Raw genomic sequence first — 16,063 nt, 5'->3', positions numbered from 1 at the left:
GAAATATCCCCAATGACAAGACACAGGAAATATTAATGTTTATTAATCGTGAATGTGCAATAACAGTTAATGACAAGCAGCAGATTTTCTAGCAGATCTACATCAAGACTACTATATTCACCGTACTTGCACTTATCCAATACTGTAGAGACACTGCTATTCATATGCAAATTACACAGCTCCACGCTCTCTGTTCAGATAATGAGGACAGATTTAGGAACTACTTTTCAAGCATGTAAAGACTTCTACATTAGTCAGTGTGTCTGTTATAAAAACAGAGAAATATTCATGTATTCGTTAAGGAAAAAAACAAGTTATGATTTGTAAAAGAGTTTGAACAGTTTTTTCCATAATTTGGTTTATCAAAGTAATTGAACAAAAAAAGAAAAAAAGAATCAAACATTCATGACTAAAATGAGTGAGAAGTATGCTAGATTCACATATACCACACATAAAAATATGACTGATGACTTCAAAATGAGAAAAACAGAAAGAATAATGTTTGGCAAATGTGCAAAAGCAGTTTATTATACACTAAGGTACAGTATTTCTTATAGATCAACTTTATTCACCATACTTGTACTGGACACAGATGAAAATAAAGCGCCTTTTATCAATACACACTAGTAAACACACACACACACAAACACACACGGTCATATGGTTGGGGTTCATGCCCAGGGCACTGGTCAGCAATTAAAGTTTAGGTTCTCTGCCAGAGCCTGAGCCCAACCTGGTGCCCAACTTGAATCGAACCAGGTCGAGTTTCCTTTTCACTTTTCTTGGGGCTTGTCGGGTCAGAATTAAAAACATGGTCTGTGATGTAGCCCTACTTTTTTTAAGGCTGTGAGGTAATCAAAATATAGCCAGGTAATAAATCATACTGTGATCTTAAAAAAAATCACTTGACCTGCAGTGCTGTGTGTAGCCTACTACTAAGCTACACAGGCTACAGACATTAATCTTGTAGCCTATTTTGATGATGTTCAGATGATGTGCATTATTGTTAGCATTGTTCCTGTTTGAGTCATTTGAAATTCTTAATAAACACTTTTTTAAAATAATAGGCCTACGCTTTTTCCCTGTTTATAAACATAATTTTTAAAAGATTTCACCTATTCAAACAACTTAAAATCGTAGTTTAAATCGGGCTTGGCCTCATAATAACAGTTTATAGGTCGGTCAAGTTGGGCTTGGTGTTCCAGCGCTGCAGGACTTTTATTTTGATAAGTGGTTGCCGGATATAACGCCTTTGGCTCCTGAGCGGGACTAGAGTTCTGCGATGTGATTGGCTCCTCGGCGCTCCGGGTTTCTGCAGCTGGAGGTCTTTAGTTTAGAAACACAGCAGCAGACTGTTGGAGGTTAAGGTGGAATCAGGGCAGTTTATTGTATTGGATCAGATCAAGTAACAGAGTCATTGTGATGTATTGATTGGACATGTTCTAATAGTTTCAGCGCTTTGGACAGATGTTTGCTGTGGTTTAAAATGAAGACTGTATTCTCTGTAGGTGAATATGGAAGGGTGGTTAGAGTTTCCCCCGGTCTCCAGTAAAGTGGAGCAGCAGAAGATCCAGCTCTGATCAGCAGCTCCACACCTCTGTACTCAGACTGCTCTGCTGGAGGAACACCATCAGCTCACCTGCTGCAGGTATGTAAAACTGTAGAGATATCTTCTTCATGGTCACGTGTTTCTCCAGGACAGTCTGTTTCTGTACATAAAGTATATCTTAAAACTATATGTGTAAAATAGGTCATGTGATATTCAGCATGTAGATGTAGTGAGTGTAGAAACATTCATATATGCAGATGTTCCACAGTGTATGAATTAATGTGCAGTTATTGTTGGAACATAGCAGTTCATTTTAGAGCTAAATGGAGTTCTTCCTGAGAGCTGGTTAGTGTGGGTGGGGGTTGCTGGTTAATGGATTAAGAGGTGGTGGGGGTTGAGGGTGGTTACGGGCTGTTGGTGGAGGGGGAGGTGTAAAGTGAAAAAGAAGTCTTGATGGTTTTTTTCAACAGTTCTGGAATGAAGATACTCTGCATATTTTTATCTTTCATTAGGGACGTGTGTACTGTGGTCAAGAAAGAGCAACATACTGCAAAATCTCTTAAAACAGTGCAACATACTGCAAAATATATCTGTAAAGTTAAATGTGTACATGTAAGGTTTTTGTATGACTATGATGTACATTGGTATTCAGGGTGTTTTTTAGGCTCTAATTAGTGATTACCTGCTGCTGTGTCTCTCTAAAGCAGTTTGGCGAATGGTTAAGTAAATGCAGGACCATATAGAGCAGTTATATTGGAGAGAAGGTGGGATTTAAAGTGAAATTAAAGTGATTAAGGCTATAAAATATGTACACCTAATTTGAGCCAACTGTAGAATTGGTCACATCCCAATTCTCACATTTTCATGACAAAAAAAACAAACAATTTTTTAAAATCAAATTTACTTGCCCATAAATATCATTTTTTTTTATTCCAGGGAAAAAAACACAGCTCCCTGATTTTCACCTTGACCGTAGATATATCTCCTTTATATTCATGTGTTTGTCCACACCAAAGTCTGTGTACATAAAGTATATCTTTATGAGCCATTATAAAACTATGTGTAAATAGATCATGTGATATTCAGCATGTAGATGCAGTTGTAGTGTACTGATAAGGTGTATAAACATTCAGTTATTGGTGGAACATTTTAGAAGATAAATGGAGTTCTTCCTGAGGGCTGGTTAGTGTGGGTGGTGGGTAACAATGGCTTGTATAGTAAGAGATGATGGGGTGGTGGAGGTATAAAAGGTAAAAAGTTTTCCCCTGTAAAGTTGCTGAATTGGAGATAGGAGGTATTTGTATGACAGTGATTATCATCTGGTTGGTTTGATATCAGCCGATTCAGCTTGTCTGTGGTGCTGGTTATCAATGGTTTGTAGCGTCTACAAAAAGTAACACTAAGCACTGCAGCCTCATGACACATTTTAGTTTAGACTTGAATAAACCTAAAAACGTATGTTACACGTGTTGTAGAAAAGAAAATGAAAGATGGGTCCACACCCACCCCTCATCCGGGGTACAACTCCCCTACGTGTTCGTTTGATAGAGAGTCGCAGACAGGTGGAGTGAAGTTGAAAGCAAACCAAGTATTTATTACAAAGTACTGAATATTCAGGAGAACCCACACATGAAAGACCGTCTAACAGCCGTCCCAGTATAAGTTCTGACCCCCCTCTGATCTGACTCCATGTTTATACCCCAAATGACGTGAAACCTGCTGATGAGGCGTTGCTAAAATCATCTCATATTAGTATGCATAATTTCACGTGTTAGTACTCAAGTTTCACAGGTCTGACCGGACCACTAGTGTTTGGCCTTGACTGTGTTCTTCCAGAACTGAACATTGTGGCATTATCTGTGTGTGTGCGTCACCCCCCGCTTTGAAGCAGCGGTTTTAGGGAGGCACCCACACAACGTAGGCCGCTTTGATCTAAGAGCCTCCTCTGTAGCAATTTAGTCTCGTACCGAGTGTACCAGTCGAGTTCATACAGAGTGTACCAGCCGATGATTGATGGCCGTTAGTTAGGGTCATGCAGTGAACGAAATGCCTCAAGCATGAGCTACCCTAGTCACACAATAGATTTAATATGTTATATGCTAATGTGTTAATAACGCGTGGTTCGTACGCCATACAATAGATCCTATGTGTTAGTAAATGCCTTATGTATCATGTGGGTTAATTTGTCATATAATAGAGTCTGTGTTAGTCACATGCCTGATAAAGCAATGTTTTACTATATGTGTAAAGAATATATATTGTGGTTATTGGTTAATCTTCTATATAAATGTATATAAAGTAAAATGTGAGTATTGATTAGTCTTCTGTATAAATGTATATAAAATACAAGGTTTCACACAATGATTATGTACTTATAGATACTAAGTTAAGTAATCATAACTGAAAGATATTTGTCAATACACCCAAGGTATAATAAACAGTTACTCTTCACTAGTTACCAAAACAATGAGATGTGATGTTTGGCAGTAAAATTAGCTTGTTGAATAACTGGCTATCAAGCTGACATCAGTCCAACTTAGTTTAGTTAACGCAGTAACGTTATGGTATTTTTCTGCAGCTTTATTATTTATTATAAATACTGCTATGTTTCTAAAATAACAGATACATGAAACAGCGCTGTGGCTGACCCTGGGGGTGAACTAACCACAGGAACCACAGAAAGACTTCTGTGGGTTCTGTTCCAATAATACAAATACTGTCCACAGCAGATAAGCTAAATCAAGAAAATACTGGGTTCATCAGAAGCATGCCATAACTTTTTAAAAAAAGAGATGGTGATGAGGCCAATGTAACTGTTCATCACCAGCAGTGAATGTACTGTAGTACTTACCTGTTTTACTCACCTGTAATGCTTACTTTGATTATCTGTCTGTATGTAAAGATATTAATATTTTGTAGTAGGGGAAGACTCTGGTATGTACGAGAGACCTATAATTCTTTTTTTTCCCTACTGTAATGGGTTAGCACACCTGTTGCTGTGGATGGGTGCAGGTAATGGAGTCAGAGTTGGGAAAGTGGGTTTAATTTAAAGCCAAAACTACCTGGTGACTATCTTCGTTCAGAAAATTTCGTCAAAGGAGATAAAATGCCTTTCTGAAAAGAAAAGCTATATCACCACAGCAGCTCTAAGACCAAGCATAAGTCCAGCAAAAGTTAAATGAGCAAAAGTCCACTGTTCTGTCTAGTGTCGCTACATGTCTTCAGGAAGTGATTGTTGGTGAAAGCAAGAAAAGCAAAACATGCATAACATAGTCATTATTAATACTTTAGATCCTCTGTTCATTAACATTGTTGTAATAGAATTTGTATTAAAAGCTCAAGAGGAAGTCCCAGCATGCTTGACAGTCACCCGTTTCTCTTTTGTTGGGGTTATTAAAGGGGTTTTGTGTGTGTTCGGTTTAGTTGTGGTGGTTGCACTGGTGAAGCATTATTTACCCTCTGGATACCCCCTTGTAATAAAGGGTGGATGAGTCTCAGATGTCTTTGTTTTATAAACCATAAGGTTACACAGTTAGATTGCTTCTGAAAGGGCCTCAGTGATCTTATTGTAATGTAACTTAAACTACAAATTTGCTTTATAAAACTTTATTAAAGTAAAAACTTTGTTTCTGTGTTTCTTCCAGAGCTGAATACTGTCCTGTTCCAAGTCTTCTCCTGATCCCAAGTTTCGTACCTGGATGAAGTTTAGCATCACAAATACAATCAGAAAATTACGCAAAGGTATAAATGTGCTAAAGGAAGTGGAGAACATGGCATCCAGAGAAATCTCCAATATTCAGCAAACACCCTCTCCTACACCTCACACGCGAATGCAAAAAACTGCAGGCAAGAAGAAAACTCACCACTGTTCCGACTGTGGGAAGAGTTTTAATCGCCAGAGAGATCTTATAACACACCAGCGCATTCACACTGGAGAGAAACCGTATCACTGCTCAGACTGTGGGAAGAGTTTTAGTGACCAAAGTAATTTTTTAACACACCAGCGCATTCACACTGGAGAGAAACCGTATTGCTGCTCAGACTGTGGGAAGAGTTTTAATCAACAGAGTAATCTCACAACACACCAGCTCATTCACACTGGAGAGAAATCTTTTCACTGCTCAGACTGTGGGAAGAGTTTTACTCAACCAAGCAATCTCAAAACACACCACTGCATTCGCAGTGGGGCGAAACCGTTTCACTGTTTAGATTGTGGGAAGAGTTTTAAAATTAAGAGTAGTCTCCAGGAACACCAGCGCATTCACACTGAAAAAAACCTATTTCACTGCTCAGAATGTGGGATGAAGTTTCATCGACAGAGTAATTTCCAGCGACACCAGCGCACTCACACTGGAGAGAAACCGTATTACTGTTCACAATGTGGGATGAATTTTAATCAGTTGATTACTCTCGAGCGACACCAGCGCATTCACACTGGAGAGAAACCATATCACTGCTCAGACTGTGGGATGAATTTTAATCAGCAAAGTAGTCTCCAGCGACACAAGCGCATTCACACTGGAGAGAAACCATATTGCTGCTCAGACTGTGGGATGAATTTCAAACAGCAGAGTCATCTCAAGCAACACCAGCGCCTTCACACTGGAGAGAGACCATATCAGTGTTCAGACTGTGGGAAGAGCTTTATTAATCGGAGTAATTTCAGAACACACCAGCTTATTCACACTGGGGAGAAACCATATTACTGCTCAGAGTGTGCAGTGAGCTTCAGATATTCACAATCATTGAAGAAACACAAGTGCATTAAGAGCACTCATGGAAATGGGCAGTGACACACCTAAAAGCATTCCAGATCCCACATTGATCTATCAGTAACTTGGGTATAGAGGGAAAACAGCTGCTTTAAACTGTTTCTAATGTACATACATACAAAAACTGTAGTTATAAGTTTTTAGTGTTAAGTCCAGCTTAACAGGCCACAGATAATTTGTTATGTGTTCAGATCACATCTTGCAGATCAGAAAACACACATGACTTGTAGATCAGGAGGCAAAAAAGGAGATGTGAATGTCATGGGAATGTAGCAGGTTTAGAGCAGTTGGCAGCGACAGTGCTGTCTGCCAGAGTAGAAAAGAAATAAAAGCCTCCTGCATCTTTTACAGTGCACCCGGAAAGTATTCACAGCACTCCACTTTTTCCACATTTTGTTACGTTACAGCCTTATTCCAAATTGTATTAAATTAATCTCTTTCCTCAAAACTCTATACAAAATACCCCATAATGACCATGTGACAAAAGTTTTCTTGAGAGTTAAGAAAATGTATTCAAATAAAAAAAAAAACAAAGAAACCATATTTACATAAGTATCCACAGCCTTTGCTTAATACTAAGTCTTTTTGAATATGATGCCACCAGCTTGGCACACCTCTCTTTAGGCAGTTTTGCCCATTCTTCTTTACAGTACCTCTGAAGCTCCGTCACGTTTGATGGGAGACGTCTGTGCACAGCCATTTTCAGATATCTCCAAAGATGTTCAGTCAGATTCAAGTCTGGGTTCTGGCTGGGCCACTCCAGGACATTCACAGAGTGGTCCTGAAGCCACTCCTTTGAGATCTTGGCTGCGTGCTTCGAATCGTTGTCCTGCTGAAAAATGAACTGTCGCCCCAGTCTGAGATCAAGAGCGCTCTGGAGCAGGTTTTCATCTAGGATGTCTCTGTACATTGCTGCATTCATCTTTTTTCTTTATCCTGACTAGTCTGCTAAAAAACATCCCTATAGCATGATGCTGCCACCACCATGCTTGACTGTAGGGATGGTATTGGCCCCACGATGAGCAGTGCCTGGCACTCACACCAAAGAGTTCAATCTTTGTCTTATCAGACCAGAGAATTTTGTTTCTCATTGTCTGAGAGTCCTTCAGGTGCGTTTTGGCAAATTCCAGACGGGCTGCCTTGTGCCTTTTACTAAGGAGTGGCTTTGGCCTGGCCACTCTGCCATACAGGCCTGATTGGTGGATTGCTGCAGAGATGGTTGTCCTTCTGCAAGGTTCTCCTCTCTCTACGGAGGAATGCATGAGCTCTGACAGAGTGACCATCGGGTTCTTGGTCACCTCCCTGACCAAGGCCCTTCTCCCCCGATCGCTCAATTTAGACGGCTGGCCAGCTCTAGGAAGAGTCCTGGTGGTTCCAAACTTCTTCCATTTACAAATGATGGAGGCCACTGTGCTCATTGGGACCTTTAAAGCAGCAGAAAGTTTTCTGTATCCTTCCCCAGATTTGTGCCTCGAAACAATTTTGTCTCAGAGGTCTACAGACAATTCCATTGACTTCATGCTTGGTGTTTGCGCTCTGACATGCAGTCAACTGTGGGACCTTATATAGGCAGGTGTGTGCCTTTCCAAATCATGTCTAATCAACTGGATTAACCACAGGTGGACTCCATTGAAGCTGTAGAAACATCTCTGGGATGATCAGTGAAAACAGGATGCACCTGAGCTCAATTTTGAGCTTCATGGTGAAGGCTGTGATGAATTTTTAGAACTCTCTAGAAAACTTTTTTCACATGGTCATAATGGGGTGTTTTGTGTAGATTTTTGAGGAAAGAGATTAATATAATACAATTAGGAATAAGGCTGTAACATGACAAAATGTGGAAAAGGTGAAGCGCTGTGAATACTTTGCGAATGCACTGTAAATCACGTATGGGAGCATTTTGGCTTTCCTGTAACATACATGGACAAAACTGCTACAATATGTAGCACTGATATGTAAAATGATATATAACCATGGCAAATCATCCAGCATGACAGCATGTTAAAGCAGCATCTGAGATCAAACTGGGAGCTAAACACTCAACGGCTTTATAAACATGGTAAAAGTGTTTGTGAACACTTCAGTGGTGGACAAACACTTGTCGTAGGATGATTCCTGCATGAAAGTAAAGAAATCCACCATACGTGTGAGTAAACCAAGAGGCACCAGGACCGAGGCTATGACATTACAGACATTGTTCGCGCCCTTAAATCCTTCAGTCAGTATAACCTTCAGCCCAGTCAGGTTCACGTCAGGATGGTCAGCAAATAGGTAGACCATCCCTCAATCCTTAGGAAGTGCTATAATCATTTTTCTCTGTTGATTCATCTGATACTGTTAAAGAATTTGAGAAGTAAATTTAATAATACGGCTGCCTTCTTAGATTTTTTTAATTGTTTGAATCATTAGTATAACTAAACTTTTTTTGTATTATTTGTATGTTTTTTTTTTTGTATTAACCAGATTTATGTTAACTCTGTAGTGAAATGAATGTTGGCTTGTTTATGATTGATTTGCATTGGGCTTATTGTTAATAGCATGTTTAATAGTAATTTGTATTATTGTGTTAAAGTTCATATGTTTGTTTTACTGTAGTTTTGTCCAATTTCCTATAAACCATTAAAAGAGATGAATTGGGAATCCTCCTCAGTGTGGTGATTGGAAAACTTGTCTATTAGCTGATTTTCTGCAAGGTGTATAAGCACACAGTGGATCATGTTGAACTGTGAATGACCACAGTAAGTGTTAGCGGTCTTTCACAATTGCCTTGAGCTGGACTTTTAGCAGGGAATGTTGTAGTTCCTGGTAAATGTATATTTGAATATATTATTTTATTTATAATCATAATCCTTTTTAATGTGTACAAGTAGTAATAGTATTATTTATATTGATTATTATATAAATATATTTATTGTTGATAATATTAGCATAATATATTAAAAGTCTTACAATGTAAAGTCTTATCTGCACATTAAACAATAGATATAAACTATCAGTGCTTTTGTTGCTTTGCAGGTACCTTCCAACAGGTAATTCTTTTGGCACAATCAGCCTCAGCTAACACGTTATGGCTACAGTTGGTGGAAATGTGTGTCAGGCAATTTGGAAATATCAGGGGATGACTTTATGCCAGTGCAAACCAAACACGACTGGAGTGACCATGCTTCTGGTTTTCTGCAGCAGTGGAACTTCCCGAACTGACTAGGCTCCATTGATGGCAAGCATGTCATCCGAGCACCTGAAAATGTTGGGTTACTGCTTCACAATTACAAGGGCACATTCTTTATTGTGCTACTTACTGTTTTGTATGCAGATTATTTGTTCCACATGAGTGATGTAGGAGGCTATGGTAGAAACAGTGCCGGTGGAACCTTGACCAACTCTGAATTTAGTTTAAATTTAGATGGTACTCTGGTTTTCCCAGAAAACTAAGGGCGTTTTTTCACACTAGCACTATTTGGTCCAGTTAAATCGAACTTTGGTCCGTTTGTACCTTTAGTGCGGTTCTACTGAGCAAGTGTGAAAACAGTAAGATTATGCCATGTGAAACCAGACCAAACTAAGGGAGAAAACGCTCCAAGTAAACAAAACTCATCAACTGATTCGAACTATAGAAACCAACTTCAGGTGTGAAAACCCTTAGTCTTACCTAAGGCAGAACACAGTGGGCCATTGCCACGTTTTTAAGGGAGTGAAGTCCTATAATTTGCTAACCTAGCTTTAGTTTGAAAGTTATAATTAGCTAACCTAGCTTTAGTTTATAAGTTATAACTAGCTAACATAGCTTTAATTCATAAGTTATAACTAGCTAACCTAGCTTCAATTCATAAGTTATAAATAACTAGTTAACATAGCTTTAATTCATAAGTTATAAATAACTAGCTAACCTAGCTTTAATTCATAAGTTATAACTAGCTAACCTAGCTTTAGTTTACAAGTTATAACTACCTAACCTAGCTTTAATTCATAAGTTATAAATAACTAGCTAATGTACAAGATAAGACAAATATCAATGTTTGTCAGTTTAATATATAAAAATATAATATATAGAAACTGATTTGATGCATTTAAATAAATATTGATTGATTATAACATTATCATATTGGTTTAAAAATGACTTCAGTAAAATTATAATAGTATTTGATGGACAGAAAGTGTACTGTTAAGTTAAAAGTAACACTGAACCAAAGTAATCCTTACAGCGCTGAATGACTTTTATTTTGACAGCTAATTGCTGACTGTAACGTCATTGGCTTCGGGGCAGGACTAGAGTTCTGCGATGTGATTGGCTCCTCAGCGGAGCTCCGGGGTTCTGCAGCTTGTTTTTTTTTTTAGTTTAGAATCACAGCAGCAGACTGTTGGAGGTTACCGTGGATTCAGGGCTGTTTGTTGTATTTGATCAGACAAAGTGTATCAGATTTCAGCGCTTTGGACAGATGTTTGCTGTGGTTTAAAATGAAGACTGTATTCTCTGTAGGTGAATATGGAAGGGTGGTTAGAGTTTCCCCCGGTCTCCAGTAAAGTGGAGCAGCAGTAGATCCAGCTCTGATCAGCAGCTCCATGGTGTGTCTTTTAAATAACACATACGCGTGAGTCCAACTGTATCTTTAGCATGTCCTAACTTTATTAGCATAGCATGTCCTTCCTCTGTTATTCTCCTACTCCTCCCCTCTCATACACGTCATCACCCCGTGACCTGTAACTCTTTCTCTCTCTAAATATCTCAGTTACACCACATCTCCCTTTTTTTTAATTCTGAATCAATGGGTAGACTACTACTCTGCAGATTGATTCTGCAGAACCTTAAGGGGTTATTCTGCCCTTGTAGCTGGAAGGTCTGCTCCTATCTACACCAGACACATAGCAGTAATGCTTAAACTGTAGCAATGCATTTTTAGTTAACACACAAAACTGTCTACCTATCTCTAAACCCTGAAACTTAGGCATTTACATCCAAACAGTTCAAAAACAAAAACATAGCTTAATCACAGCTTAAACACATTTTTTTTCTTTTTTTTTCACACTTAGATGCATTTATTTTTTTTTAGTCCCATTTTCTCTTGTCTTTCTGTTTCTTGTTTTTCCACTTTTTTTTCTCTTTCTTTTTTTTTCAAAGTCCGTGGGAAACCCAGTTACAAGTCTAACCTAGCAGGTTTCACCACAGCTCTCACAGACCTTGTTCTGAGTGTAGGAGTAGATGGTGGTTCTGGAACATTCTGTTGCGATGGTGCTGCAGCAGGACATTCTGTTGAATGTTGTTCTGGAACACCTCTCAGGATGTGCTCAGCTGCCCCATCACCTCTATTTCCATCAGGAGACTACATGGCGATGAGATGACGGCGGTTTCGCCTGATGATCCCGTGAGGTCCCTCCACCAGATATGAACGGGGTGTGGAGTGGTCTCCAATGACAGCTCCAGGTGATCTTTGATCTGTGACCCACACATCCTGTCCAGGAGCGAGTCTGTCAAGATTCTGTGTACGGTGTCGCAGATTATAGCGTTGCACATCTTTCATCTTCCTCTCCCTTTCCTTCAGCAGTACGGCATCTCTGTTTGGAAGAGCAGGAACTAGCAGAGCAGGAAGTATAGGCACAGTGGTACGAAGCCTTCGTCCCATAAGAAGCTGAGCTGGACTTTACCCATTCTGTAGTGGGGTAGCCCTATACGCGAGTAGAGCAAGATAAGGATCATCTGCTTTCTTCAAGAGTCCTTTTACTGTCTGTACCGCACGTTCGGCTTCAGCATTTCCCTGGGGATATCTTGGGCTGCTAGTCACATGACGGAACCCATATGACTCCGCAAACTCAGCAAAAGCAGCTCCCGAGAACTGTGGCCCGTTATCAGTGACTAGAGTTTCACAGATCCCGTGACGTGCAAAAATTGACTTCAGATGAAGAATCACATTATTAGACCTTGTGGGGGTCAGCAAAGCAATCTCCACGTATCTTGATGCATAATCCACCACTAGCAGATATGTGTTATTCTTTAGCGTGAACAAATCCGCTCCACACTTCTGCCATGGTTGGCCTGGATATGGTGTTGGTATCAGTGGCTCTCTATGGTTTTGTCTCTCTTGACAGCATGCTCTGCAGTTAAGGACCAACTCATTCAGCTGCTGACTTAGCCCTGGCCACCATACCGACTGTCGTGCCCGCTCTCGGCACTTGACCACGCCTTGATGTCCTTCATGCAACTTATTGAGAACATCATTTCTCATTGTTGCGGGTATGACCAGTCTTTGGCCTTTCAGCAGGAGACCATCCTGCACTGTGAGAAGGGTTCTTTCAGTCCAGTATAGTTTGAGTGCAGGTTCGTTGATACCATGTGCTGGCCAGCCTTCTGCACACAACTGCATAACACGTGCGCACACACTGTCCCTCTGCAGCTGATCTCTCAACTCCTCCAGATAAGCAGTGCTCGCAGGTAGGCTCTCCATTATCATGTCCACGTAGATGTTGGTGTCCTCAAACAGCTCCTTGTCAGCTGGTGTTTCACCTCTCGTAACCGGTGCTCTTGACAGCGTATCAGCTGTCCACAGACACTTTCCTGACACATGCGATATGGAGTAGGAATACCGCATCAGACGCATTCTGAAGCGTTGGATCCGAGGAGGTAGAGCATCTAGAGGTTGCGACCCCAGGAGACTCAGGAGAGGCTTGTGATCCGTCTCCAGCTGGAAAAGTTTTCCCAATCAAAAAATTGCGAAACCTTTCGCACGCCCAGGTCAGTCCCAATGCCTCTTTCTCTATCTGCGCGTATCTCTGCTCTGTTGGTGTGAGAGATCGCGACATGTAGGCTATTGGTCTCCACTCCTCGTCCCACTTTTGGAGCAACACTCCTCCCAACCCATACGATGATGCATCTGCAGAGACTTTGCATTCCCTGTTTGCATCATACATGGCTAGCACAGGTGGAGATGTCAGCGCATCCTTCAGATCCTGAAAGGCTCTTGCTTGGTCGACGCCCCACACCCAGCAGTTGTTTTTCGACAGGAGATCACGCAGGGGTTTGTCTCTCTCCGCTAGCTGCGGGATAAACTTGCCCAGTTGGTTTACCATTCCGAGGAAGGATCTTAACTCACTCACTGTCGTTGGCTCCTGCATCCTTTTGACAGCCTCTGTCTTGCTTGGGTCTGGGCTGATGCCCTTGGCAGAGACCACGTGACCTAAAAAGCTCACCTCTGACTTTGACAAGTCGCATTTCTCAATGTTTAAGGTGATGCCCGCCTTCTGAATTTTCTCTAGAGTGGCATGCAGGCGAGCATCATGCTCTTCCTGAGTATGACCCCATACCAGGACATCGTCCATATGACAAACTACTCCCTCTAGTCCCTCTGTGACCTCGGTTACCATTCTGTTCTGGAAGTGTTCGGGTGCTGATGCTATCCCGAACGGTAACCTTTTGAAAAAATAGCGTCCGAAAGGAGTAATAAAAGTTGTCAATTTCGCTGAATCTTTTGTCAGGGGAATTTGCCAAAACCCCATATTAGCGTCCAGCTTACTAAAAATTCTGGCTCCAGCCAGCATCCCCAGTGTTTCCTCCACTGATGGCAGGATGAATTTCTCACGGCACACTGACTCGTTCAGTTTAGTGAGGTCAACGCATATGCGCACAGCACCAGTCTTCTTGGGCACTACCACGATGCCAGCGCACCAGTCTGTCGGCTCTTCAACTCTGCATATCACCCCGAGGCAATGGGATCCTCCTTGGTGTTTTCAGTGAGAATGGTTGAGCTCCTGGTTTCAACTTTATGGCATATGGCTGACGTAGTTCCCCCAGTCCTCTGCATAGTTTTGGGTAGGCTTGCTTTAATGTCTCTACTGTGACACTGTCTAGTCGTGCAACAAGACCCAGCCTACAGCTCACAGATCTTCCCAGCAAGGCAGTGTGCAGATGACGGACGACATATGTATCCTCCATCGCTTCTCTCTCTCCTCTCCGCAGCAGCAGCCTGGCGACGCCCACAACATCCAGCGGACTTCGCCCCGGTCCCAGCAGTGGCTTTGTTGCTTTGTGGAGTATAGGTGGATTTTCCCTGTGTAGTTTCTGAAATACAGCTTGTGGCAAAACTGTGACATCAGCACCAGTGTCAATCTTAAATGTCACATTGTTGTTATGGACTTTAATGTTGACCATCCATGGATCACCCTCCGTGGTGACGCAGCCAAGAAAGACAGCATCCTCCTCCTGTCCTTTCACTTCATGCACCGCTTTTGATGCCCTGCACACACGACTATAGTGTCCTTTTTTACCACATGCATGACACTTTGCTTCATTTGCAGGACATTCACGCGTTGAGTGTGATGGAGAACTGCCACATTTATGACACTGTGCTTGCAAAGATTTCCGTTTACTGCCTTGGGCACTGTGTGTCTTGTTAGCATGCTGAGATTTGTTTATAGCATGCCTGCTATTTTTGAGTGTTCTGACTCTGTCCACAGATTTAACATCAATTGCCTGTGCTCTGACGTCACCCCGTAAAGAAGCTTGCTGCTTTTTCACCTCCTCACTCTGACGTGCCATCCTTACAGCTTTTTCTAAAGTAAGTTCTGCATCCAGCTGCATGCGTTCGGACAGCCCTTTGTCCAGCAATCCAACTACGAGTCTGTCTCTGATTAGTTCATCATGCAGCACTCCATAGTTGCAGTGTTCAGCTAACGCATATAAAGCAGTGACAAACGAGTCTACAGACTCGCCTTCTCTTTGTTTGCGCATGTTGAATTTAGCACGCTCGTAAATTACGTTTTTCTTGACCACGAAAAAACGCTGGAAGCCTTCACGTACCTCTTTGTAAGTGCTCCTTTCTTCATCAGTCAGAGTTAACCCACGTAAAATATCATCCGCCTCGTCCCCCATACAGTATATCAGTGTGTTTACTTGATTCTCTTCTGAGCTTGCATTCAGGTTACTTGCCAGGCGAAATCTTTCAAATCTTCGGATCCATTTGTCCCACTCTTGAGGCTTTGAAAAGTCGAAGGACTCCGGCGGCTGGATATTAAACGTAGCGCATGGCCCTGCCCCCGCAGCGACTCTCTGTACCGGCGCCGCAGCCGGCTGCTGGTCCCCACCGCTCGCTTCTCCTCCGTGGCTCATCTTGTCCTCCTCTCCTCCGCGGGTGTGACAAACTTCACTGTGGGCTGCGGCTCTCCACGCTAACTACAGGACTTCTGACACCATGTCGTGTCTTTTAAATAACACATACGCGTGAGTCCAACTGTATCTTTAGCATGTCCTAACTTTATTAGCATAGCATGTCCTTCCTCTGTTATTCTCCTACTCCTCCCCTCTCATACACGTCATCACCCCGTGACCTGTAACTCTCTCTCTCTCTAAATATCTCAGTTACACCACACTCCACACCTCTGTACTCAGACTGCTCTGCTGGAGGAACACCATCAGCTCACCTGCTGCAGGTATGGAGATGTTCCACTCTTCACCTTCACACTGCTCTACATTTACTCTTAGACACACAGAAACACATTCAGAAGGAGCAGCATTTAACATCACACACAAGCAGCTTCATCCAAGAGCTGGAGGATCATCTTCTCCTAGTTATCTCTGATCAACACTTTCATTCTGCTTTATTTAAGATGGACAGGAGATTTAGGGGCTACTTACAAACCCTGAGTGGTGATTTATTGGGGAAATAATTATCTTTTCTGGTGGGTTAAAGTGTTAAATTGTGCTGCTATTGTTTATAAACTCCTTCATGCTAACTGTAGAGATATCATCTTTATGGTC

General features: G+C 41.6%; 8 protein-coding genes across 15 annotated transcripts in view; 4 read left to right on the top strand and 4 right to left on the bottom strand.

Moving 5' to 3' along the window:
- The window catches only part of LOC125803860 (zinc finger protein 239-like), a 217,288-nt gene extending 210,018 nt beyond the window's left edge, over positions 1 to 7,270 (top strand). Inside the window, exon 2 of the mRNA XM_049482399.1 lies at positions 5,194 to 7,270. Within this exon, the coding sequence (XP_049338356.1) occupies positions 5,248 to 6,342 (1,095 nt within the window). The 5' untranslated portion in view covers positions 5,194 to 5,247 and the 3' untranslated portion in view covers positions 6,343 to 7,270. The remainder of the gene's footprint in view (positions 1 to 5,193) is intronic.
- The window catches only part of LOC103047357 (gastrula zinc finger protein XlCGF26.1), a 311,263-nt gene that overhangs the window by 95,992 nt on the left and 199,208 nt on the right, over positions 1 to 16,063 (bottom strand). The gene's annotated exons all lie outside the window — the stretch shown is intronic.
- The window catches only part of LOC111194226 (zinc finger protein 239-like), a 457,259-nt gene that overhangs the window by 247,640 nt on the left and 193,556 nt on the right, over positions 1 to 16,063 (top strand). For 2 of the 7 annotated variants that reach the window (XM_049482363.1, XM_049482362.1), the window contains exon 1: positions 10,638 to 10,798. The exons of 3 other annotated variants lie outside the window; for them this stretch is intronic. The gene's annotated coding sequence lies outside the window, so the exon portion shown is untranslated. Of the gene's footprint in view, positions 1 to 1,286; positions 1,649 to 10,637; positions 10,799 to 16,063 lie in introns of those variants that run through there. 2 more of the 7 variants (XM_049482358.1, XM_049482366.1) reach the window with 2 other exon arrangements.
- Positions 1 to 16,063, top strand: part of LOC103022836 (zinc finger protein 501) — a 122,498-nt gene that overhangs the window by 17,781 nt on the left and 88,654 nt on the right. The gene's annotated exons all lie outside the window — the stretch shown is intronic.
- Positions 1 to 16,063, bottom strand: part of LOC111196297 (gastrula zinc finger protein XlCGF7.1) — a 147,382-nt gene that overhangs the window by 64,334 nt on the left and 66,985 nt on the right. The gene's annotated exons all lie outside the window — the stretch shown is intronic.
- Positions 1 to 16,063, bottom strand: part of LOC125803867 (gastrula zinc finger protein XlCGF7.1-like) — a 156,312-nt gene that overhangs the window by 73,299 nt on the left and 66,950 nt on the right. The gene's annotated exons all lie outside the window — the stretch shown is intronic.
- LOC107197279 (gastrula zinc finger protein XlCGF42.1-like) overlaps positions 1 to 16,063 on the bottom strand; it is a 200,913-nt gene that overhangs the window by 117,901 nt on the left and 66,949 nt on the right. The gene's annotated exons all lie outside the window — the stretch shown is intronic.
- The window catches only part of LOC103026187 (gastrula zinc finger protein XlCGF7.1), a 239,822-nt gene continuing 239,433 nt past the window's right edge, over positions 15,675 to 16,063 (top strand). For both annotated transcript variants that reach the window (XM_049482409.1, XM_049482411.1), the window contains exon 1: positions 15,675 to 15,735. The gene's annotated coding sequence lies outside the window, so the exon portion shown is untranslated. The remainder of the gene's footprint in view (positions 15,736 to 16,063) is intronic.

The sequence above is a fragment of the Astyanax mexicanus genome, chromosome 8 (assembly GCF_023375975.1).
Source record: "Astyanax mexicanus isolate ESR-SI-001 chromosome 8, AstMex3_surface, whole genome shotgun sequence".
NCBI classification, from domain to species: domain Eukaryota; kingdom Metazoa; phylum Chordata; class Actinopteri; order Characiformes; family Acestrorhamphidae; genus Astyanax; species Astyanax mexicanus.
The sequence above is the reverse complement of the archived record's forward strand: the minus strand, read 5'-3'. Positions and strand labels throughout refer to the sequence as shown.